The sequence below is a fragment of the Geotrypetes seraphini genome, chromosome 1 (genome assembly GCF_902459505.1).
Source record: "Geotrypetes seraphini chromosome 1, aGeoSer1.1, whole genome shotgun sequence".
Classification (NCBI taxonomy): domain Eukaryota; kingdom Metazoa; phylum Chordata; class Amphibia; order Gymnophiona; family Dermophiidae; genus Geotrypetes; species Geotrypetes seraphini.
The window spans coordinates 148,711,177-148,738,433 of NC_047084.1; the positions used below are offsets into that span (position 1 = coordinate 148,711,177).

General features: G+C 43.1%; 1 protein-coding gene across 7 annotated transcripts in view; it reads right to left on the reverse strand.

Annotated features, from left to right (window-relative positions):
- The window catches only part of INPP4B (inositol polyphosphate-4-phosphatase type II B), an 812,760-nt gene that overhangs the window by 137,546 nt on the left and 647,957 nt on the right, over positions 1-27,257 (reverse strand). For all 7 annotated transcript variants that reach the window (XM_033939865.1, XM_033939855.1, XM_033939874.1 and 4 more), the window contains 2 exons: positions 22,008-22,152; positions 3,524-3,696 (listed from right to left, as the gene is read on the reverse strand). In XM_033939865.1, the coding sequence (XP_033795756.1) occupies positions 3,524-3,696; positions 22,008-22,152 (318 nt within the window). The remainder of the gene's footprint in view (positions 1-3,523; positions 3,697-22,007; positions 22,153-27,257) is intronic.

Sequence of the window (27,257 nt, forward strand, 5' to 3'; positions counted from 1 at the left end):
TGGCTAAAGCAAGAGTTGGAGACCTACCCATCCAATCAGGTTTTTAGGATATTCACAATCTGGGCTTACCGTAATTCAGCGGTCTCAAACACGTGGCCCACGGGCCGCATGTGGCTCTCCAGATTTTATTTGCGGCCCGCAGTCTGGACTGGATCATTATCTTCCTTTTGGAGCAGCAGCGTGTCTGGCCGGCTTGTTCTGTTCAACGCCACGGGTTGGCGGCTCCTTGCGCTATCCACGGAAGAGCCGGCCAGACACGCTGCTGCTCCAGTGGCGTACCAAGGGGGGGGGGTGGTACACTGTTCTCCCTAGAGTGCGGCTCGTCTAGAGCAGTGGTACCCAACCTGCTTCCCTTCCCTTCTCAGGCCGGCACTGTGTTATTTGATCTCCCTGCTTCTCTTCGGGGCCAACCAACTCTCGCCGCCCGACATCAATTCTGACATTGAGAGGACGTTCTGGTTAGCCAATCGCTGCCTGGCTGCCCGGAACGTCCTTTCCGATGTTAGAATTGACGTCGGGCGGCGAGAGTTGGTCGGCCCCGTGGAGAAGAGAAAGAGGGAGATATCGGCCTGTTCCCAATGGCGGCAGCGACAGCAGCCTATTCCCCGGCGGCGGTGGCGTGGGGGAGGGCAGGAAGGAAGAAAGGAAGAAAGAAAGAAGGGGGGGGGACAGGGAGCCAGAAACAAAGCAAAAAATGGGACACGAAATCAAAGAAAGACAGACACTGATGAAATTACCAAAGGTAGGAAAATGATTTTATTTTCAATTTAGTGATTGAAATGTGCCAGTTTTGAGAAAGAAAAGATATTAAACTTTAAATGTGAGGGCTTCAGAAAAAATAGAGCACTTGGAGGGCCGCAGAAAAAATAGTTAATGTCTTATTAAAGAAATGACAATTTTGCATGAGGTAAAACTCTTTATAGTTTATATATCTTTCCTTTTAACTGTTAAAGGAAAGTTTTATAAACTATAAAGAGTTTAACCTCATGCAAAATTGTCATTTCTTTAATAAGACATTAACTATTTATTCTGCGGCCCTCCAAGTACCTACAAATCCAAAATGTGGCCCCGCAAAGGGTTTGAGTTTGAGACCACTGCCGTAATTTGTGCTAGAATGGGATGGAATAGCATTCCCACACTTCTTATGGCTCCAGAAATGATATCACCACCCCAGAGTTCTCCCCACCTGCTAACTCCCCTACGTAGGGTTACCAGATGCCCTGGAAAACCCAGACATGTCCTCTTTTTAGAAGACTGTCTGGGTGCACCGATGGACTTTCCAGAAGTCAGCAATTTGTCCGGGTTTTGGAAAGCTCTGGCCACATCTGGGGAGGCTCTGAGCATGCACAGATGGATCTCACAGACGTTCATGTATGCTCGGAGGCCCTCGGACATGGGCCAGGGGTCAGGAATTAAAAGATGAAGCTTTCTGGGGGCGGGGATAGGGCATGAATGGGGTGGGGCTAGAGGCAGAACAAGGCAGGGCTGAGGCAAAACAGGGTGTGGCCATGTGTCTAGGATTTTTTTTTTTTTAATTAATCTTTATTCATTTTTAAAGCTCACAATAAGTGTAACATATAATACAATCATTTATACTTAAACATCACTTAATATATCATCAAATTCTAACTCGCATTAAATATCCCTCCTCCCTTATACCCAAACGTTATTCATAAGCAAAAGAAATCATTTTAGCTTTTCATGACCTAATGGCTAGAGCAGTTGCCTCAGCACCCTGAGGCTGTGAATAGAGAATGACATGGTGACCGTTCCCTGCAGCTAACCCGCTGGAAAGAGAGAAAAATTCAACTGCTTGCTGCGGGTACAGGGGCATTCACCGCCCCTTGGAGCGGTGAATGGCCTTGTCCCCGCAGTAAAAGTTCTACCACGAGTTGCCCCCCTTCCCACCCCTCCCTTCGCAAGTCCAGCAGCCACCCTCCATCCCTATCAAGGGTCAAACAGTTCTCCACCCTCACACCCCATGCATTCACCACTGCCGGGGATCCCATTTATAAACAGGCCTCCTTCCTGAGCTCCAGCTGCATGCCCCCCTCTGCCGAAGCCGACCCAGAAGGAATTCTTCCCAGTAACAGTCGTGTGAAAAAATTAGGACACCCCATGAAATATTCAGTTTTTTCTTAAATGTTCACATATCGATATCAAATCTTTTTTTATTTATTTATTTATCTCTGGAAAAGAAAATGATGTAATTGCAGGTAAACAACAAAAAGTTTCCTTGATTTACTCATGAAACAAAAGATATCCACTTGTTTTTCTCTTAAGTATAAATTAGTATTTTGGTTTTTTTAAAAAAAATACTGTGTATGTATTTGCTTTGTATAAAGCAGGATACACTGTGTGTGTGTGATGGCGTTGAGGGATTAAGGGGCCTGTTCGGGGAATTTGGGATCATGAGTCGACGTATTGCGTTATTATGCTTATGCAACTTGTTATATGCTGTTCTCTTGTAAAACAATAAAAAAGATTTTGACTAAAGCATGATAGAAATGAATAAACTCTATGAAACTAGTGGACAATCTCAGCCTCTTAGAGCCTGATTCCATAAATGGCGTCCTTATTGAGGACACCCACAGTAGCAACTTAATTTTTTTTTAAATTGGTTTAATAGGCGTGGTTAGGGGGCACAGAATAGGTGTGGTATGACTTAGGCACCGTTTATAGAATCGGGCCCTTACTGTGCATACTGTTTATATTTCTGGAAATATAATAGTAGCATACATAACATAGTAGATGATGGCAGATAAAGCCTCGAATGGTCCATCTAGTCTGCCCAACCTGATTCAATCTAAAAATCTGTTGGGGGTTTTTTTTTCTTCTTCTCCTTAGCTATTTCTGGCCAAGAATCTAAAGCTCTGCCTGTACTTTTCTTAGGTTCCAACTACTGAAGTCTCCATCAAAGCTCACTCCAGTCTATCTACACCCTCCCAGCCATTGAAGACCTCCCCAGCCCATCCTCCACCAAATGGCCATATACAGACACAGACCATGCAAGTCTGCCCAGTACTGGCCTTAGTTCTTCAATATTTACTATTATTTTCTGATTCTAGATCCTCTGTGTTCATCCCACGCTTCTTTGAACTCAGTCACCGTTTTCCTCTCCATCACCTCTCTCGGGAACGCATTCCAGGCATCCACCACCCTCTCCGTAGAGAAGAATTTCCTTACATTGCTCTTGAGTCTTCCACCCCTCAGACTCAAAGTATGTCCTCTGGTTTTACCATTTTCCTTTCTCTGGAAAAGATTTTGTTCTACGTTAATACCCTTCAAGTATTTGAACGTCTGAATCATATTTCCCCTGTCCTTCCTTTCCTCTAAGGTATACATATTCAGGGCTTCCAGTCTCTCCTCATACGTCTTTTGGCGCAAACCTCTTAACATTTTCGTCACCCTCCTCTGGACCGCTTCAAGCCTTTTTGTGTCCTTCGTCAGATACGGTCTCCAATAATGGACTTAAATCTAGAAACAGCTGATCTAGGAACAGCATGATGTGAGAAGCACCTACTGCTTGAGCAAAGACGACATCTCTTCTGAGGGTGAGCAGCAGGCACTGGGGCAAGCTGCAAGCGAGCTCCTGCAGCAGGACAAAGGTCATGGACAACTTCGCCCTCTGCACCACCTCCTCCATGCAGTCCCTCAGCGTCGCCACCAGAGGGCACAGCTGCTCGTGCCAGTCTCCTGGAAGAAAGAATTGAACCAAAGATCAAAAATAAACAAGAGCGCTGCTGTAAATATAATTATGGTTCGAAATGTTACCTACTCAATAAATAACCCAACAGCCCACCCGTGGCATGTGAGAACATAATGGAAGACAGGTGAGCAGTTAACCCTTTAAAGCAGTGTATCGCAAACTGTGTGCCTCCTGAGATTTCAGGTGTGCTACGACACACTGATGAGGAGGAGAGCCATCCACGCCGGCTGACTGCCTACTGGACGTGCCTCTTGCGGCGAGAGGCACGTCCTGTAGGCAGTCAGATGGCACAGATGACTCTTCTCCTAGCCGGCGTCTCTCCTCCTCTCCCCGCACCTCCCGGATATCCCTCAACCGAAGCGGGTCACGGACAGATGGGCCTCCCCACATGCGCGGATGTCGATGCCATCATGGCACGCATGCGTACGATGTCATCGTGTTGACATCCACGCACTTCTGGGTGTTCCGGCCAGGGCACTGGATTTAGTGTGCCGCCGGCCAGAAAGTTTGCGAGACATGGCTTTAGAGGCTTCATACTCTGCCAAAGTACCTGCATATAACATATGTAAATCTGCTTTGGTTGTACCACATCAAACCCATGACCCCCTTTTCCCTAATGTACAGACATGTCATTACATTAGTGATTTATATTCCGCTTATACCTTGCGGTTCGAAGCGGATTACAGTGGAAGAGAGCTGGATATTTCCAGGAGGATGCATTACATTGGAAAATTACCGATACAGGTTACGGAATTGAGGTTCAGATTACATTACATGGAAATTATTTCTGGTTACGTTACATAGAGGATTATCTGGTTCCTAACGATGTTAGGTAGATGGTTTTAATTGGCGATGTTAGGAATCAGGTTGATTACTTGGGTTTCCGGTTACTTTTTTGGGACGTTGAGAAGATGGTACCAGGGTGTAGGCTATACTTGGGAAAGTTATAGAGGGGATAGGAGGAGGGGGAGTTTAAGTAGATTGAATATACTTTTTGAATAGGAGAGTTTTGATTTCTTTACGGAATGCTATTAGAATGAAAAATCTAACTCCAGGTTCTTGTAGTCAGAGTTAAAATAGGCCTCTATGCTTAGCCTTTTGTAAAGGAACTTGAGGTCTAATGTTTTCCTTTAAAACTTGCAGCTTTCTAACTGAAGTTAGATACAAAGATAGAAGGAAGAAGGAGGGAATCTTATTTGAGGCTCTTACTAGGCATGTGCATCTCTTAGCAAACATTCGCCTTGGTGTGACCTCACCTTGAGTACTGAATTCAATTCTGGATGCCATATCTCACACTTAAATTCCGCATGTAACCAGGATAGCCAAAGACCGTGCCACCGCTGTAAATCACCACAAATCTGCCGAATCACCGGTTCATAGTTCACTGCATACAGTTGAGTTAAATCTCGGGGAATGTGAATGCCTAAATATTTTATCCCCTTGTTCGCCCATCGAAAGGGAAATTGCTGTTAACACGACTGAACAGCTCTCTCTGCCGGCGTACGATTCAACAACTCAGTCTTATCGAAATTTATTTTGAATCCGGAGACTGTGCCACACTCCTCAAAGATGGATAACAACGTAGGTTTAGATGTCTCAGGCTCTGTGATCTATAGCAAAATGCCATCAGCAAACAAAAGCAATGCGATGATCTACCCCTGCCAAGGAAATCCCCCGTAAGGCTAAGTGATTCCGGATCTGAATAGTCAGGGGCTCTATAGAGACTGCAAAAAGCAGTGGTGATAGGAGGCACACTCCTGCCGGGTCCCTCGCGCTATGGGGAAAAAAGTCAGTGTACTCCCGATTGATCTTAAGGCATGCCCTAGGCGAAGTGTAAAACGCTCTTACCCAAGGACAAAACGGACCTCCCATTCTAGTCATTACTGCCCACAAAAATTCCCAAGAGACCCTATCAAAAGCTTTCTCGGTGTCTAGCGCCATCAAGACTGCTGTCTCATGTCCCCGACCAGCTTTCCACATCAAGTGTAAAGTGTGCCTGATGTTATCCCACCCTTACCTCCTTTGTATTGTGCCTTATTTCTTTTACTGTGGGGGGAAGGGACACCGCACATCAGCCTCAAGGAGGCCAGTACAAAAAGACTAAAGACTCTCTGTAATACTTGCTTTATGTTTTCGCTATTTATATGTTTTCACAATTTATATGTTCTCAAGAAATTATTCAAATGCCTCAATTCAACTTATCATGAAAGCCATGAAATTCAACCGTATGTCACCCCTTAAGAAAGCACATTGGCTTCCAGTTGCTCATCGCATAACATATAAAATATTTTTGCTAACTCTCAAGTCTCTCCTTTATAAAACCCCCGCTTTCATTCAGACTCTTGATTCCTTACACCCCCAGCAAGAATACTTAGATCAAACGACCAACATTTATTAATTGTTCCCTCTCTCAAAAACATCAACACACGTCGACAATTTATCTTCTCTGCGCCCCAAATGTGGAATTCTCTCTCCATTTATTTACGGGAAGAGCGCCTTCTTGACAGATTCAAGAGCAAGTTAAAATGCTTTCTTTATAAAGATGCATTTGACTGTTGGTAAGCTAGATTAGGATCCTTTAACAAATTTTTTTGTTCTGATTTATTTCAAGTCTTCCGCTTTTACCCTCCTTGTTGTTTTTTTCCTTATTTGTCTTATTTACTATCAACAATTGTATTTCTTTCCCCTTTTATTCCCTTTTGTTTGGTATGTTCTGCCTGGTTAGTCCAAATTGTTTATTCTGTCCCCCTGAAATTTGGAATTTTAATTTTTGTATATCGCTTAAAACTTTGAATAAGCGATTAATCAAATTTTTTAATAAACTTGAGGCTGATGTGTGGTGTCCCTTCCCCACTCTTTTTGTCTTTTATATCTTTTACTGTCATCCTTAAAACTCTCTGAATATTTTTGCATCCAGCAGAGCAGCTGACATAGCACACTTATCGGTCCTTAAAGATCATGGTAAAAACATATAAAATACATTCTCTGCCAGATCCAGTAGGTGGTGCTGGTTTATTAGTCTCCAGCACAAATGTTTTGATCATTCACATTTTCATCCATATCAGAAGAGGGTGCTATTTCTTTCTAATCTGTGTTCATTAAAAAAAAAATAAAAAAAATAAACAGCTGAAACGTATATTATACATACAATTAAACTGTTATGCCATTACATATATGTATACGATATAAACAGGACTTCAAATTTTTGGTTATAACTGGAAACCTCAGATAAAATACCCCTACATAGCTAACTTTGGGGTCCTTTTACTTATGTGGGTCTCGGCTGATCATCAGCTGGAACCCACATAAACACCAGGGACACGATATTCAGCCCATGGGAGGCAACTTGCATACCTGCTGCGGGCCACGGCGAACCTGAATATTTAATGCCAGGGCTGTATCCAGCCTGGAAGTGAATATCCGGGGCAAAGTTCAGCGGCTTATATCTAGCTGGCTAAGTCGATTTTCATTGGCTGGCCTTCTAAGGCAAAGCAGCCATAGACAGACCTGCCTTTTAGGTGGGTCTATCTGAATATGTGCCTTAGATAGCCAGCCAGCCAATGAAAATCGTTGACCAGCTATGTCACGTGACATAGCTGGTTACCGGGCTAGCTAGTGAGCCCAATAGTCTTTCTGTTTCCTAAGGACCGCCTGCATTTTTTCAAAGTTTGCATGCATTTTAACAACTTTGAACACTTTAGTGTCATCTGCAAATTTAATCACCTCACTCGTTCCAATTTCCAGATCATATATATATATATATATATATGTACTGTGTATATATATACTGTATATATAAGTACATATATACTGTATAAGTATATATGTGTATATATAAGTATGTATAAGTGTATATAAGTGTATATAAGTGTATATAAGTGTATATATATATAAGTGTATATATACTGTATATATAAGTACTGTATATATAGGAATTCTTTGAGCGTTGGAGCTTTTACCGCCATGGTTGTCAATAAAAGAGGGGGGGGTGTGGGGGATAAGTGAAATTTCATTTAAATGACTACATAGAAACATAGGAGATGACGGCAGAAAAGGGCTACAGCCCATCAAGTCTGCCCACTCTGCTTACCCACCCCCTGTCTATGCCCTAATGACCCAATTTCCTTATCTTGACCCTCGTAGGGATCCCACATGGGTATCCCATTTATTCTTAAAGTCTGGCACGCTGTCTGCCTCGATCACCTGCACTGGAAGCTTGTTCCAATGATCAACCACTCTCTCTGTGAAGAAATACTTTCTGGTGTCGCCATGAAATTTTCTGCCCCTGAGTTTGAGCGGGTGCCCTCTTGTGGCCGAGGGTCCCTTGAGAAAGAAAATATCATCTTCCACTTCGACACGTCCCGTGAGGTACTTAAATGTTTCGATCATGTCTCCCCTCTCCCTACGTTTCTCGAGAGTGTAGAGCTGCAGTTTGTTCAGTCTCTCTTCGTACGAGAGACACTTGAGCCCCGAGATCATCCTGGTGGCCGTCCGCTGAACCGATTCAATTCTGCGCAATTCTAGGCCCTGATTCTCTAAAGGATGCCGATCTCGGCGGATGCTTTCGATCACACATTGGCGTCCTTTACAGAATCACGTCTTCTTTTCTAACAGAGGCCTTAAATGTAGGCCAGCATCTTACAGGTCTACATTTAAGGCATCTGACCCGTGCCTACGGAGACCCGCAGGGAACCTTACAGATGCCCCAGGCCACTTGGGTGTCCATAAGCATCCCTATGCGTCTCCATAGGCGCGAGACAGACGTCTACAATATAAGCGTCATTCAATGCATTCTTTTTTTTTTTTTGCGTGTCCCAATTAGCTGCTGAGATGGCGGTAGAACGCCTACCGCCGCCTACAATCGGAACGCCATTTGTAGAATCAGCCCCCATATGCTTACAGAAAAAAAAAATGTTTTTAGTAAAGTCTTAAAGTTTTTCAGGGAACTCTCCACCCTAATTGCCATTGATAAACCATTTCATAGTATGAGTACTAGCCAAAAAAGGCATTTTTGTGAGTTTATTCCCACTAAGCCTTAGAAGGAGTAGGAATTACCACCTTGTGATCAGATTGATATTAGTACCTATGAAGCACATAGGGTGTCATCATAGAAGAAAGATATTCATTTATAAAACATACAGCCTGACTAAACCATAGCTGATTCCAAAAATACATACAAAATTAAAAACATAACAAAATAAAATTCATAAAATAAAAATACTACACAGTATAATAACTACTCATCCTGTATTGGAGGAAATTTTTTTTTCACTCAGAGAATAGTTAAGCTCTGGAACGCGTTGCCAGAGGATGTGGTAAGTACGGATAGCATAGCTGGTTTTAAGAAAGATTTGGACAAGTTCCTGGAGGAAAAGTCCATAGTCTGTTATTGAGAAAGACACGGGGAAGCCACTGCTTGACCTGTATCTATAGCATGGAATATTGCTACACCTTGGGTTTTGGCCAGGAACTAGTGACCTGGATTGGCCACCATGAGGACGGGCTACTGGGCTTGATGGACCATTGGTCTGTCCCAGTATGGCTGTTCTTATCCTCTTACATGTGCCAAGTAAGGACAGTGAAGCCATTGTAACATCACTGATGAGGTTGTCTCTGAGGCACTGTGGAATGAGGCATTATGACATCAAATCTCAGCTCTGGAATGTTGCTCTCATTAGGGTTCCGGAATCTTGCTATTCTTTGAGATTCTGGAATGTTGCTACTCTTTGGGTTTTGGCCAGGTACTAGTGACCTGGATTGGCCACCATGAGAACGGGCTACTGGGCTTGATGGACCATTGGTCTGACCCAGTAAAGCTATTCTTAGGTTCTTACTTCTCACCCACCTAAACAAAAAGCTTCTACAAATAGGGATGTTTTGAAAAACTTTTTAAATCACTGTATATCATTGATCAGTCGTAACCGTCCAACCAGATTGCTCTACAACTTCATTCCTGCCACTGAAATGACCATGGCTCTGGTATTAGCATATTTTACCTGCTGTGATTGTTACATAATAAGCTCTTTGTGCTAAAACTAATAGTTATATCAAATGTTTAATAAACCTGGAAACTTGAATTGTACAGGACCAATTTTCCAGTCTCGGAAAGAATGGAAAGAAATAATGCCTTGCAAATAGAGAATGACACGGTGACAAAATTCATCACCGTCCCCGTCCCCGCGGATAACCGTGGGAAATAATCCCATGTCATTTTTCTAGTGTCTATTTCAACCTCGGTCCTTCTACACCAGCATTCTTCAAAGCAAAGCTTTCGGGTCAGTGGTTGTGGCCATTCATACTCTGATTCTTATGAGAGCCAAGGATAATGAAGCCATTGTGACATCACTGATGTGATTGGCTCTTAGGCACTGGTGGAATGAGGCATTATGACATCACAATATCTGCTCTGGATACCAGAGACTGTCATTCTGTAGTGTCTGTTTCAACCTCAGTCCTTCTACACCAGCATTCTTCAAAGCAAAGCTTGAGGGTCAGTGGTTGTGGCCATTCATACTCTGATTCTTCCCTCTTTCCTTAAAGAATGACATGAAGATGGTTTCCCGCGGTTATCCGCGGGGACAGGAACGGTGATGAATTTTGTCACCATGTCGTTCTCTACTTGCAAACACTTTCTTTGATAGCAGCATCAGATTCAAGAGAAAAATCCAAAATTACTTCACACACTGAGCATAAAGTCTTTATTTCTAATATTTAATGATAATAATAATAATTTAAAAAAAAACCCCAGCCTTTTCTTTAAAGAACAGTTCAGAGTCTGTAGCTGATTCTTCTCCGGAGACAAAAAAAGCGTCAAAACTCTTTGCTTTGATCGACAGGAGCCTTGTGTGAAACTTGGGAACCGCAGAGACTGCCTCGACTGACTTATCAAAGCTAATTAGAATAGAATGTTCAACTCTAACATCTCTCCTGCAGTAGTTCACAAAAAGTATCTAATTAGCCTAAAAAGAAATTGCTCTTTGAAGCATAAAACTGCAAGAAACTGACCGTAGTTCTCAAGAAGGTTCTGTGGCTGGTTAATATTTATTGGCCCAAGCTTTTGCTGATCGGTCCTGGGTGGCATAAAGCAGGAGTCCATGCAAGAACTGAGATCAGATTGTCTGCGGAGTCATTACTCTCCTAGTAGAAACACCAGGGGGGAGATCGCTTTATTTCTTGAGATTTATTAACCACCTTTATGAAGAGATTCACCCAAGAACATAAGAATTGCTACTGCTGGGTCAGACCAGCGGTCCGTCGCGCCCAGCAGTCCGCTCACGCGGCAGCACCCCCAGGACAAATACCTGTGCCCTGACCGAGACCAGCCCTACCTGCGTTCATTCTGGTTCAGCAGGAACTTGTCCAACCTTGTCTTGAATCCCTGGAGGGTGTTTTCCCCTATAACAGCCTCAGGAAGAGCGTTCCACATTTCCACCACTTTCTGGGTGAAGAAGAACTTCCTTACGTTTCTACGGAATCTATCACCTTTTAACTTTAGAGAGTGCCCTCTCGTTCTCTCTACCTTGGAGAGGGTGAACAACCTATTTTTATCTACTAAGTCTATTCCCTTCATTATCTTGAATGTTTCGATCATGTCCCCTCTCAGTCTCCTCTTTTCAAGGGAGAAGATGCCCAGTTTCTCCAATCTCTCACTGTACGGCAACTCCTCCAGCCCCTTTACCATTTTAGTCGCTCTTCTCTGGACCCTTTCGAGTAGTACCGTGTCATTCTTCATTTACGGCGACCAGTGCTGGATGCAGTATTCCAGGTGAGAGCGTACCATGGCCCGGTACAACGACATGATAACCTTCTACGATCTGTTTGTGATCCCCTTCTTAACCATTCCTAGCATTCTGTTTGCCTTTTTTGCCGCCGCTGCCACACATTGCAAGGATGGCTTCATTAACTTGTCTACCAGTACTCCCAAGTCTCTTTCCTGGGGGGTCTCTCCGAGTACTACGCCGGACATCCTGTATTCGTGTATAAGATTTTTGTTACCGATATGCATCACCTTACACTTATCCACGTTAAACCTCATTTGCCATGTTGCGGCCCATTCTTCAAGTGTGTTTATGTCACATTGCAGGTCTTCGCAATCCTTCTGTGTCTTCACTACTCTGAATAACTGTATCATTTGCAAATTTTAATCACCTCACTCATCGTACCAATTTCCAGGTTATTTATAAATATGTTGACGAGAACGGGCCCAAGCACTGAACCCTGCAGCACTCTATTTGTCCCATATCAGTTGTTCCATTTATCGGTAAAATTATGGAGCGAGTAGTTCTGAGGCAATTAGATGATCATGATCAATAGCTGAACTGTCTAGATATATTTCAATTTGGCTACCACCAAGCCCATAGTGTAGAATTATTATTGGTGTTAGTCTGTGACATATCGAAAGTGGGTTTGAGTCGACAACACGATGAAACCTTCCGCCCAATGTGCGGCGGCGGCCAAAAAAGCAAACAGGATGCTAGGAATTATTAAAAGAGAGATGGTTAACTTGTATGGTGAGTGCTCCAAAACCCACCAAATATCTACTGGACCCAATTGCACACCACACCAATAGCTCTTATGCCTGCAAGTGGCACCTATATGTGGGTGCTGTAGGTTTTGGAAGGGTTTTGGAGAGCTCATACCTTCCACCACAAGTGTACTAGTTAGAGTGGGATAAGGACATGGGTCCCATTCTCTGCAGTCCACTGCAATGACTACCAAGTTACTCCAGAGACCCGCTGCTGCTCCACTAGGACTGCCCATAACATCTGAAGATGTCATACAGGCAGGTATGTACTGTTTCATTGACATCTTTGGGGAAGGGGGATTATGCGTGAATCCTTCTAGTGGTCATCTGATCAGTTTGGGCCCCTTTTTGGCATTTATTTGTTGTTAAAACAGGTCTAGCCCTAAATGTCCAAATTGTGCCCCGGACATATTCTTATATGTTTGATTATGACAGAAAAATGTTCACGTCATAAGCCCGCCCTAGCCCCATCCACACCATGCCTCTAACACGTCTCCTTGAGATTTAGATGAACTATGGATGAACAACATGGATATCCGTCTAGAAAACAGGTTTTGAGGGGGGGAGTGGCAAAGATGGCGGCACTCTCTGAGCATTTGTAAGATCACTCTCGGGATTGCTGATTCTTTTGCCTCCTAAGTAATGCCTAATAAATGGAAGGGAAATGTGAAGGTGTCTACCTCCTCGACGCCCTTACTACCAATGCGGCAACATCTGATTGAGCATTTTTTTGCCAGTAGTCTGCATACAAACAGGCAGAATGAGCCCCGCTGCGAGAGAGGCAGGAGAGGAGCCTCTCTCACTGGGGCATGAGATCTCACTGTCTCCACCACTTCTGGCTGCACCTCCCTGTGCACATGGCTGGGAGAAAGGACGCCAAAGTTGTGTCTCAAGACCCTGCTTTGGAGGAAGGTTTGGTAGATGAGCTTCTACTGAGGGATACCATCTTAGGGGCATCAGCCCAACCAGAGAGGTGACGTTAGAGGCAATTTGGAAGGTGCTCCAGAAGCTGGATGCAGCGACCCTGAAAACATCAAAGGAGGTAAAAGCCCTTGGGGGAAAAATGGATGATATTTCTAAAAGTTTGGAGCAATCCAACTTAGAATTGAAAAATTAAATCACCCAAATACAAACTGAGGTTAAATGTCAGAATTCTTAATTTCTCTAAATCCCCTGGGATATCTTCATATGATATGTTTAAGGCTTATCTTGTTGAGACTTTGAAGTACTATATTTTTCGCTCCAAAATTGGATGGAAATCTCAGTGCGTCTTATGAAGCGAAGGTACAAATTTTGTTACCCCCGCTGCACCACCTTTTTAAGCCCACCCGCCCACTGCCACCACACCACCTTTTTTTAAAAACACCCCCCGCCCGCCTGTCCATAGTCATCCCCCCATGTCATCGTCCTCCCTTTTGGCGCAGAGATCAGCAGCGCGGATCCCCGCCTTTGACTAGGGAGAGGAAGTCTATGCACGAGGCTGAAGGGCCGAGCCCCAGGAGGAGGAGTCCAGCACTCAAAGGGCGGGAGATGGCTGTCGCCCCAGAGGCCCTCAGTTCTGCTTACTTTCGAGCGCCACCTCTCTGATCCACTTCTGCTCCTGCCCTCACTCACAGCCCAAGCGGCGGAGCGGGAAGCGCCGCTGCCGCTGCTCAACATCCGCTGCTGTGCGCCCTTCCGCTGATGCACTTTCGCCCCGCAACGCAAGGACCAGGAGGCTTGAGGCACGCGCACGAGGAGAAACATTGAGATCTCACATTCGGAAAGGCCACGCGCGTACGCCTGGAGTCCGTCTAGGCCTCACCATTTGCACAGGTTCTAGTACACGAAAGCGGCTACCCCTCTATGCAGAATCACCCTCAAAATGGCAACCATTTACTTCACTACCTCCCAGAGAACCCCCCTTCCTCACATCAGCTGCTCTTAGCTTTACCCTTCTCCTCCACTGCCAATTCCAGACTTCCTTCCTTTCATCCAGCTGTCCACTATGCCTGGAAGAAATGACCCGTCAAGGCTGGGAAATGAGGAGCCCAGAAGAGCGAAGGCAGGGAGGGAGAGAAGCCGGCTGGAGCTGCTGGGCAGAATTTCAAAATGTACTTAGGGGGGGGGGGCTTGCCTGGGGCTCGCTGGTTAGCTTGGAGCTGGCTGGCTGGCCTGAGGCTAGCTGGCTGGCATGGGACTGGCTGGCTGGCCTGGGGCTGGCTGGATGGTTGGCCTGGAGCTGGCTGGCTGGTTTGGAGCTGGCTAGCTGGTTTGGGGCTGGTGGGGCTGGCTGGCTGGTTTGGGGCTGGGGGCAGGCTGGCTTGGGGCTGCCTACCATTAGATGTGCCCACCACTAGATGTGCCCTGTACCCTGTCCCGGCCTACCACTAGACCACCAGAGGGGGGACAGGGTACACGGCACACCATTTGGTTAAGAATTTTTTTTTCTTGGTTTTTCTTCCTCTAGAGGTGGGTGCATCTTATGGTCAGGTGCATCTTATGGAGCGAAAAATACGGTACACTCCGGACTGTATACCTCCATTAAACAAGTTATACTATTTACCAGTTAAGGAATCCCATGAGTTTATGGAGAAATAGAATATTCAATCTTCCCAACTTGATCTTCAAAATATCTCAGCTATTTTGGAGGAGTCCATTTTGGATATCTGTTAGAACAACATGGTTGGTATCATTCGTTTTCCTGCAAGACTTAGAGACGTTCATGAAGCAATACTTTCGTTCCTCAAAAAATTTATTCCACGGTAAAAGAATCTGGGTCTACCAGGATGTCACGAAATCCACACAGGAAAGAAGGCAATTCCTTCTCCTGCGACAAGTAACCAGATCCCTGAGGGCTTCATTTCTACTTGCATATCCTTGCAAGTGTGTTGTGAAATACCTTCCAGTAAATTGTGTTTTTTTCCTCACGGAGCATCTGAAGGCTTTTTTGAAGCTCAAAAGAATTGCCCCAAAAGAACCGAGTAAATAAGTAATTATGCAGAATAATAATAATGATAATAATAACTTTATTCTTCTATACCGCCACAATCTTGCGACTTCTAGGCGGTTTACAATCAAGAGTGCTGGAACTGAGGCCCTCTTTTACTAAGGTGCGCTAACCGATTAGCGCACGCTAATCAATTTAGCACGTGCTAAACGCTAACGCGTGCATGCTTGTCTAATCGGTTAGCGCACCTTAGTAAAAGAGGAGGTGAGTGTTAGGCTTGTTTCCTTTATTGTATTCATCTTTTTCTTTTGTTTAAAGTTTCCTCTCAACTTTTCTGCCAATCTCCCCTCCCCAAATATTGTGGTCTAAGGAGGGTTTAAAGGTGATTCCTAAATAATTTAATTTTATAATGTGATGTAACATTATTCTTACTGCTTTTCTGTAAACAAGATTTTTCTTGTAAAAAGTTGTTGAAATTATAAATAAATAAATAGAAAGGTTTTGAAATAGTGAATTGGAAGTGTTTGATGAGAAAAATGTCCATCTGCTCCTTTAGGCCACTTTTTGGATGTTTACATTTTTTTGAAAATGATCCCCTTAGTCTTCCTTCAATCTTTTTAAATGCATGTAATATATTTTATCTGGGTTTCCAAAATGGTATTTCTGCATTATGTTCATGCCACATGCAAATTTTATACTCTGACAAATTGCTTTTTGTTGGGTTTATTTTCCAATTTTATCAGTCCCCCTTTCTAAAATTAAATGCTACAGCAATAATTTTCTTTTTGTATCTTTCTTGCAGTGAGTATGACAAATTTGACCATGTTATGATCAGCATTGCCAAGTGAGCCCACCATTGTTATCCCTCACACTAGGTTCCAGTAGTGATCTCATATCATGTTTCCAGAAGGAAATGGCAAGCTAGTAGTGTCTTACCAAGAAGAATCAATGTTTCATGGTGGGCTGTAATCGTCAATGTCTATAACAGACAAAGCACTAACATCTCACTACTAACTCATCGTCAACCAGCGCATCTGCACCTAGGTACTAAGTACTAAATGTAAAACAAATTGGAGAAAATATTTCTTTACACATGCAATTAAATTCTGGAATTTGTTGCCAGAGAATATGGTAAAAGAAGTTAGCTTGGCAGGTTTTAAAAAAAAAACAGGTGTGGACCACTTTTGAAAACAAAAGTCCATAAGGCAGGGCTTGACAAAGTTTCTTAGGATCTAGGAGCCAGACTTTATAAAGACTAGAATTTTTATTCATTTGTGCATATTTATAATCTCATTTATAACCTCAGAAAATACACTTTCATGGAAAGGTAGTGAATACATGGACTAGCCTCCTGGTGGAGGTGGTGAAGTTGAAAAGTGTATCTGAATTCAAGAAAGCTTGGGACAAGTACATTGGATCTCTAAGAGAGATGAAGCGATAGTAGATGGCATGGAAGGAAGACTACATACCATATGGTCTTTATCTGCCTTCATTTTTCTCTCTTTCTATAATGTGCTCAAGATGATACACAGCAGCAGGGAAGGAGTAGATTGGAGGCAATTGTTCTCCCTTTTCTCCAACCACCTACAGCTTTATCTGGCAATGGATAGAGGCTTTAGGTTGTGGTGTGGGGTTGTGGTGTGGGGCAATAGGAGAGAAGCAAAATCTGCAACTACTACAGATGGGTGGAACGGTTCCACTACCCACCTACCCCTAAAAGCAGCAGCCTTTTCCTTTCTCCATTGTCCACTTGCCCCAAGCAGCAGCAGTTTTAACCCCTCCTCACTGCTAGAGACATCCACTTCCAGCAAACACACTCTTCATCGGCTATCCAGTCACCCCAGCAGCAGCCTTGGCTCACATCCCCATCCAATGCAGTAGTCTCTGAATCTTTCCTCTACCCCCCTCCCCCCCTGTAACAGTAGCTTCTCTCAATCCTCACTCACCCCTAAAAAAAAAGATTCTTTTAAATTTATCCTCCCAACAGGGCAGCTGGAGAATCACATACTTAGCAATAATGCTCCTCAAGAGCTGCTTCTGTGGTTTCTTGTGTTCCAAGTAGCCTCCTGATCAAGGTGGCTTCAAGTGGGTTTGTCTCTGGGGTGGATACACCCAGCTTTCTCTCTCTCTGCATCATCCCTCCCCAGTGCACGCACACATACACTCATAGCTCTCTCTTTGTCTCCACCCAACACACCTACACAGACCCATAGCTCTCTCTGCCTACCCCCGGCACATATATGCACACACACACAGCTTTCTTTCTCTCTCTGCTTCCCTCCAGCATGCACACACCCATACCTCTGTCAATCACCACCACATATACCCACCTGTGGCATACACTCCCCACCCCAGAAGTTGTCTACCATGGAGGACTTCCTCCCAACTGAAGTCTCTACTGTTCTCCAGCTTTTTATCTTCGCCTCCTGCACAAACTTCCCTTGCTCCTGTACCCCAGCTTACGTTCTCATTCCCACTCCCTCCAGTAGCACAGACACCCAGTTCATGCTCCCCCCCCCCAAGAACTTCCTCTCGGGGAGGGAGGAAGGAAGAACGAGATCGCAAAGGCAACGCGATTGACTCGCGTTGCATTTGCGATCTACTGGTCAGTCGGGATCGACCATTTGGGTACCCCTGGTCTAGCATAACTACCTCTTTCCATCTGTGGACCCAGCATCTCCCCTCCTCTGTTCCAAACCCCAATCCAGTCTGTCTCTTCCCTTCCCTAGTCTTAGGTTCAAACAATTTTTATTGATGCAAACACAGCAAATACAACACCAGTGCACCCCAAAGGTGCACAGTACAAATAATAATGCATCATATACAATAATAGAGCAAGCATGTACAATAAAAGAGTAACATCAACCAAACTCCCTCCCCTTCCTTCTCTACATAGGGCAAGTGAGATTAATGAGGGTGGAAAGGTACTCCAAAGTCCTGTACTCTTATGAACCCCAAAAATGTCACACCACCCCTCCCCCCCCCCACCTGAACCACTTATCCTATCTTTGACTAATTGCCAGAACCTTCAATACACCCCATTTCCCCTCCTCCCCTCCTCCCCAATGATACTCTCCACCCCGCCCCACCAGTACTCACCATTACTCTCCCAACCCAACTAACTAACAAATTAGGACACCCATCTTAAAACCGCACTGCGACCCTTAGGATGTAAGACTTGCAGATAAGGCTCCCATATATTCAAAAACATCTTTCGTTTCCTAGACCCTCCGGCATCTCGCACCTCCCAAATGACCAACTGATGCAATTGGTTCTGTCAATGCCAATATGCCGGAGAGTCCGGAACTGTCCAGCCCTGAAAAATACATTTCCTGGCCAGTAAACTCATCTTCCTACACAAAGCTCGATGCCCCCTAGGTAAATCCAAGACAAAGTGGCCCGGGGTACTGCGTAAGACTTTCCCAATTAACCCTGACACATAAGAGATTATACGCCTCCAGAAGCGCTGAATAACGAGGCAGAACCAAAAGGCATGTCCCAAAGTATGACCCCCCCCATCCCACATTTATGACATAGTGGTGTAGGAAGACCTCCACTATAAAACATCTGTGTATGAGTGTAATAAGCACGTAAGGTCACCCTATAATACGTTTCCCGCAACCAAGCACACGGGGTCACCCCAGGCGTCGCCCTCAAAGTACGGGCTACATCCCAATGTCCCAGATTAATCTGCAATTCCTTCTCCTATTTACCCTTGATGCTCTGGTAATCCCTGGCAGGTTGTAAATCTTGCAAACTAGCATAAATGCTAGAGACCGTAAGAGACGTCCCCTCCTCTCGAGCAAACAACTCCCGCAGCCTGGCCCCCCAAGTGCAAACTCAATTGTGCTCTGTTGAGGGATCTCACATAGTGTTTTTACTTGATGACATGCAAACTGCGCTCCCCAGGTCTCCTCCATCTTAGCTAGTAAATCTGCACATGTCAACAACTCCCCATCATCCCCCAAAATATGTTCTAAACTTGTATCTCCTTTCGCTCTCCAGGACAGATATTCTCTTGATTCCTGTCCCGGAGAGATCAGTGACCGTAGGATCCCCTCCCAAGTCATGCACAAGCCAACACCAAGCCGCTTGCAATGCGCTAAATAATACACTGGATCTGATAGAAGGGGGCAGTGCCCTCCGAGAACTATGTAGTAATGCAAACACATCATAGGGAGCAAAAAACTCACGTTCCATCAGAAGAGGGGTATAATTGCTAGTCATATTCACCCAACCTCCCAAATGACGAAGCAGACACGCATAATTATAAATCTGTACATCCGGTAATCCTAATCCTCCCCTATACCAATTCCCCAACAACTGAGGCACCTTCAATTTAGGTTTCTTAGCCGCCCAACAAAAACGAGTAACCCCTTTATAAAGAATGCGTAAATCTTTCTTTAGCAAGCACAACGGCAAAGTCTGCAAAACATACAGCCATTTGGGAAAGATGAACATCTTAACCAAACAAATGCGCCCCATCAGAGAAAGGGGCAATGCTCTCCATGTCTCCAGCAAGAGCTCCGTCTGTTGCTGAAGCTTATCCACATTAAGACAATACAAATGGGGAACTTGCATAGTCATCAAAGTCCCCTAATACACAAACTGCCCAGGCACCCATGTCAACGGAAATCCATTCCCCCATTGGGCCTGAACCGCCACAGAGGATGCTAACGCCTCCGATTTATCCACATTTAAGCGAAACCCTGCATATTCACCATATTCTTTTATCAAGTCCAGTAAGGCTGTCAAAGAAGGCAAAGTATCTGTAAGATATACTAAAATATCATTCGCAAAGGCTGATAACTTAAGAGGTAGCTCCGATGTCAATTCCCTTTATAGATGGCATCGCATAAATATCCCAAATTAGGAGGTCCAATGTAAGCACAAACAACAACGGCGAGAAGGGCCAACCCTGTCTCGTCCCCCTAGAAATCAGGAACCGCCGATACAAAAAACCCATCAAAACCATAGGCCACTAAAGTATCATAAAGAAAATCCCACCTCACCCTGTCAAACGCCTTTTCGGCATCAAAACTAACCAGCACAGGTGAGAAATTGCTCTCCGTCCACTGTTCCAAAGACAGCAACAATTTTCTTACATTTTTAGCTATATAGTTCGTCCTTTCACAAATCCCACCTGAGCTTCATGTATAAGGGAGGGAAGCACAGCAGCCATCCGCTTTGCCATGATTTTCGCTAACAATTCAACCTCCGTATTCAATAAGGAAATAGGTCGACAGGAACCTGCTTGTTCAGGGTCTTTATGCGGTTTAGGCAACAGCAAAGCGCGCCTCAATCCGACAGCCGCCTCAAGTCGCTCTGGTACTGTCCTGTAACCGGCATCGCTGCCACCGCCGCCATCCATGCTGGGCGGGAAGGTGGGCTCCATGAGAGGCCCGCGGGGCCAAAGCCGGTCAGCGTGGCTGGTGCTCTGGAGGAGGAGTCCTGGTGTCTTCTAGCGCGCATGCGCACTCTTGCCGGCCACGGACCTACAGATCAGGGATCACGGAACACGCCGGTAAGAGTGCGCATGTGCGCTTAGGGTTTTATTATAGTAGATACTATGACCAGAACACCTCTTTTCGTAATCCGCCTACAACTGGCGGAATAAAAGACACCAATGTAATGTAAAAAAACCCCAGTGCCTATTTCTGGGATAAGCAGCATAAAATCAATTATATTCTTTGGGGATTTTCACAGTAACATGGACCGAGATTGGTCAAAACAGAATAGTGGCCTTGATGGACCCTTCGGTTTTTCCAATGTGCTTACATTTTTCGGCACATTAGAATGTCTAGTTTACCTTTTGTTCACTTTCCTCTAGTGCAGTGTTTTTTCAACCTTTTTACACCTATGGACCGGCAGAAATTAAAAAAAATTATTCTGTGGACCGGCATTGGTCCGTGGACCGGCGTTTGAAGAACACTGGGCTAAGTCGTGGGCCAGACCCTGCCCATCTCTACCCAATCTCCACCCCAGACCCCGCCCCCATAATAGTACTAATTGCACCTTGCACGTCCCGTGCCTCATCTGGAAGCCTTCCCTTTGATGTTACAATGTCAGAGAGAAGGCTTCCGGTTCAGGCGCAGGACGCCCGTAGGAGCTGTTGCCTGTGGCTTTGTGCACTGAATCAGTTAGGAAGAGGGAGCTGGCTCGAAGATAACGCCTCATCGATCGCACCGTGGACCGGTGGTTGAAGAACACTGTTTTGGGCCTGATGCACATGCTGGCCCTGTGGACCAGCAGGAAATTTGTGTGGCCCGGCACTGGTCCATGGACCGGTGGTTGAAGAACACTGCTCTAGTGAATTTCTTGGCTCTCCACCCAATCCTGCCAGCTGAGGTACCCCATTTAATTCGTACACATCACACAAGCCAGAGTAGCCTCATGGAAAAAGAAAATGAACAAATGCCAAAGCTGGAAACATGACTTTATCAATATAACCCACCATTTTAAATCATTGCCACAAGAGTCTTTCCATTTTAATGGAATAGGAAAGTGTTAATGCATGCTGTCACTGTTTTACCTGTCAATTGCCAAGAAAGCATGAAGTCTATTAAAACACCAAAAAGACTTCAAAGGAAGTTATTGTTATCTACAGGTAGTTCGTGCCGAGCAAAAAAAAAAAAAAAAAAGGAACCGTGATAGGAGATCTGATTACACAGTGGCAGAAAGGTACAATTTCACAAGACTTCAGCTGTTTGAAAAGCACATTGTCAGCAGCTGTCATCAAATCCACTATTGACTCTCCTCATTCTGTCTTGTTTTATCTTTACTTCTTGACTTTATTTGCTCGATCAATGGTAGAAAAAAAAAAAAAAAGAGAAAAGATATCTTACCGCTTGGTTGGGCTGCGGTGAGAGAGGCTGCTTCAGGTTCTATTTCATCAGCTTTGATATTGCTGTTCCTGTCTTCTTCGAGGAGTTTATCTGACATTGCAATGATGCAATTTAAACTCTTGCCGACATTGGCCCACACCCTGTCCTGAAAAGGGCATCAGTATCACTAAACATTAACAGCAAATCCACAGAGGGGCAAAGATACTTCACTTGTGTCATGAAACACTGGCCAGACAGAATGTTAATATGAGAATTTGACCCAATTAGGTGCAAAGATGACAAGTTACCAAGTCCTTGGCTGGAGATTCTGGGGACAGTCCTGGAGTTCAGGTGCATTATGGGACTTGCAAAAAAAAAAAAAAAAAAAAGGCAACATCAAGCACTACAAATCCCACACTGCTTTGGGATGTACGTTCAAAACCAGGCCTGGCCCAAACGTCTACAGCCTGGAATTGGGTAACTTGGCATTTCTGTAGGTCCCTGCAAGTGACTGGCTTGCAGTTACATAAAGCAACTTCAATCTTTAGGTACCTCATATGACACATAGCAGTTTGTTATTGGGAACTAGAATTACTAGGCCCACATTAAGATAGAAATCGTCACACATCATATTATATTTCGTATCTCTTTTATATTCATGCTCATTATTGATAGTTGATGTATTCCTATATACCTGCTGTATCGTATTATTGATTATTCTTTATAACCCACTCTCCATTGTTATGCAATGTGATATACTGGCTGGTGTCCTTCTCTTTCGATTTCTTCCGTAGTTTTCGGAAGCTTATCTTACTTTTCTGTAACTCTATTGTTTATAAAACCAATAAAATTACTGGAACTTAAAAAAAAAAAGATAGAAATCTCCATGCATAGTAAATGAAGGCATGTACCCATGAAAATCTTGTCCCGCCCAGTCAATTCAATCGAATCTGTTCATCTGTCACGAAGATTATGGTACAAAATAACCTGGGAACTACTGACTATTAGCACAGCATTTCATACGCTTCCATGTCAACACTAAAAGAAAATCTCCCCTCCCCCCACTTTTATGAAGTTTTTATGTTTAAACTGTTTTTATTGAAGGAAGAAAGTATACATCCAAAGAATATATCAAAGTATACAATATTAACAAAAAAAATCATATTAAGTAAAGTCATACTACGCATCCTTCAAAATTTTTAAGTTTAATATATTCTATCCCCCCCCCCTGATGGAAGGTGACTTAAACAATGAAGGTATTAAAAAAAACAGTCAACTTAAATCATTAAGCTCTAGGTGAAAGTTTTTGAATGTAGGGATCCCAAATTTGCATAAAAAGACAAGTACGCCTGGGAGAGCGACGAACCTCCCAAACCTCAAACATAAGTACACGATGAAATTGATTCCTCCAATGCCAAAGGTGTGAGGGTTTTTTTTTTATCGCCGGCTGCGGCCGTAAGAACTCCAACAGTCGGAGAATTCCAATAAGCATTTGAGCTAATACCACCGTGGCTGGCAATAAAAAAGCCTAATAAGGCTTCATAAAAGGGCGCCTATATTAGACAAAAGAACGTAGACCAACTTTTAAAAACTGAGGGGTGAATATATAGCCAGAGGTGGTCAGCAAATTTTTTTTTTTTTTGCTGCTGCTGCTGGCATTATGGTAACAGTACAAAAAGTGAGGTAGACAGGGAAGAACCAAAACACAAGTCTTTTCACGAATGGAGTTGCATCTTTTACTTAAGTCCAGAAGACAAAACAAAAAGAAATACAACACATCTGCCAAGCACAAAGAAGAACTGCAGAGGTGATGTACAGGATTCAGGAACTTTATTGAAGATTAATTAAAAAAAAACAAAAAAACCCTGTTGTTTTCCAGTTAGGTTCTCAGTGGTAGAATCCGGAACCCGACACGGTCCGTGTTTTGATAAACACTTCTTCCTCAGGGGTCCAAGATGTTATAAACCTCAATTACGGAAAACTTCACTGCGACAGATAACTACAGGGGGAGTGTGTGGCGCAGTGGTTAAAGCTACAGCCTCAGTACCCTGGGGTTGTGGGTTCAAACCCACGCTGCTCCTTGTGACTCTTGTGACTTAATACCCCCCCATTGGCCCAGGTACATTAGATAGATTGTGAACCCACCAGGACAGACAGGGAAAAATGCCTACCTGAATAAATTCATGTAAACCGTTCTGAACTCTTTTGGGAGAATGGTATAGCAAATTGAATAAATAAATACTCCTAATTCCTCAATCAGGCTGTTACAAACCAGCTGCACTCCAAATGGTTTTCCATAATTGAGGTTTATAACATCTTGGACCCCTGAGGAAGAAGTGTCCTTGCCTGCTGCAGCAAACCGCCTTGAGGAATTCCCTTGCCGGCGATTAAGGGAGTCCAGCATTTAGTGATCAGCTCGGCAGTTGGGCCTTCTTCGTGCTGAGGGCGACTCAACTTAGGCGGAAGGCCTTTTTGGCCTTGAAACCTAGAGCTCCTTTTGCTAAGGTGCGCTAGCGTTTTTAGTGCACGCACGAAATTACTGCGCGCTACGCTTCTAGAACTAACGCCAGCTCAATGCTGCTGTTAAGGTCCAGCCCGCGGGGCAATGTAGCGCGCGCTATTCCTCGCGTTAAAGCCCTAGCGCACCTTAGTAAGAGAAGCCCCTAGAGTGGTTGCCCTGAAAGCTATGTTTAAAAAAAAATATTCCCCTGCAAATGTGTCCTGAATTTTCAGAATAATGATTTTGTATTTTGGGACCCGCTACAATTAGATCAGTTTCTAAAAGACCATAAGAATGTACAGTCCTGAATGGAATAAAACTAATTAGTATCGCTGATCTTTTGATCCAGTCATTATTTTATCGATTTTGTTTCCTTTAAACTGAAGAAAGATTTCTCCCTTGACGAGGACTTGATGGCTATTCTTTAAAATTTTGGCAATTTTCCCTTGGATTGATGTAATAACAATCTCCATTTTCTTTACTGTTCTATGGATTGCATAAGATGTTTTGAAAGTTTAATTTTTTTTTTTTTTAATAAATCTTTATTGATTTTTAAACTTTGACAGTGCAATACAATCATTTGAGCATAAACATTTCATAAAACGCACTATTTTTTTTTTCCAATTCTTTATTCATTTTCATATCTCATAACAAGTATACAATAATCATTCAATATTCATACAATTCACTTGTATACTTCATATAATATTAAATCTTATATTATCCCCCTCTCCCCTTCCCTTCCACACATATCAACATTTTATTTGAATCTCACACATTATACCCTCCCAATCCCATATCATATTATTCTTCTATAAAAAAAAAAAGTGTCTAATCATTCAAATATTCAATCAATGGCCCCCAAATTTTTTAAAACTTATTATAATTTTCTTTTTGCATAGCAAGAATTCGTTCCATTTTATAAATATAACATATAGAATTCCACCAAAAAGTATAGTTAAATCTTGTATAATCTTTCCAATTTCTAGTTATATTCTGAATGGCAACTCCTGTCATAATCATTAGTAATTTAATGTTATTTGCTGAAATTTGACTCTTTGCTCTCATCATTGTTCCAAACAAAATTGTATCATATGACATAGCAACTGGATTTTCTAGAAAATAATTAATTTGAGACCAAATTGACTTCCAGAAGGCGTTAATACAAGGACAATAAAAAATTAGATGATCCAAAATCCCTGCTTCTAGATTACAGTGCCAACATTTATTAGATCTAGAGCTATCAAACTTTTGTAAACGTACTGGGGTCAAAAGAGCTCTATGCAACAAAAAGAACCAAGTCTGTCTCATAGATGCCGACATTGTAGATCTAATTCTCCAAGACCAAATTCGTGGCCATTGAGAAGCAGAAATTTGATGCTTAATCTCAATGCTCCAAATGTCTCTTAGACCCGTTTTTTGTTTTTTATTTGTAAAACCATATATCAATTTATACCACTTAGCGGCTTGGTGACCCCCACTTAGCGGCTTGGTGACCCAAGAAATCCGCCTGGAAACATAGGATTTCCAAACTATATTGAGTATCAAGATCTTTCCATTCAGGGAACCCCTCCTGAATAGCCTGCTTCAGCTGCAACCATTTAAAACTTTGTGACTTAGTAAAACCATATTTATGTTGCAGCTGTGAAAAACTAAGCAGCTTACCATTTGAAATAACATCATTTAAAGTTCTTATTCCTGCAATGATCCATTGTTTCCAGAGAATTTTATGACCGCCTATTTTAATCTTGGAGTTTAGCCAAATGGATTGATTTAATGATTTAAAAATTGGAATAGGTGATAATTTAGTAACATATCTCAAAGTCTTCCAAGTATCAATCAAAATTCTATTCCCTTTGTATCTATTAGGCATTGGTATACTCAAAAGATGAACCAAATGTATAGGAAACATGAGTCACCATTCTAAATACAACCAGTCTGGGACATTCTCCATGAGCTCTGGAAGGACCCAATACATACCCTGTCTTAAAATATAGGCTTGATGGTACCTATAAAAATTTGGTAAATTTACCCCCCTTCCACAATTGTTTTTTGTAACTTTACTAAAGCAATTCTAGGTCTTTTCCCCAACCAAACAAATTTTGTAAGAATATCATTCAACTTTTTATAAAATGACCCCTGAAAAAAAACTGGTATCATACTCATTTGATAACAAACCACAGGCAATATCATCATTTTAATTGTTTGAACTCTCCCCCACCAAGATAAATATAAAGGATTCCATTGCTCACACATTTCCGTTACTTTCTTTAATAAAAGTTTTTCATTTTCCTTTACTGTATCCTCAATAGTACTTTTGATATTGATTCCTAAATATTTTAATCCATCTTCTTTCCAAACAAATGTAAATGAATCAAATAATCCTTTGGTACAATGTACATTAAGTGGTAGCACTTCCGATTTGCTCCAATTAATCTTGTACCCAGAAAACTTTCCAAATTTTTCAATCAGTTCAAGCAAACATGGAATAGTAGTCTCTGGTTTCCTCAAATAAAGCAGAATATCATCCGCATAAGCGGAGAGCTTATATTCCCAACTTGAAAACGGAATTCCTTGTATCTCCTTTGCCTGATTAATAGCTATCAACAAGGGTTCCAGAACAACATCAAAAAGCAAAGGAGACAAAGGACAACCTTGTCTAACCCCCCTTTGTAAACTAAATCTATCCGATAAATTATTATTAATATATAGCCTAGCACCAGGGGAGCTATACAATGTCTGAATCATTTGAATAAAACCAGTCCCTATAC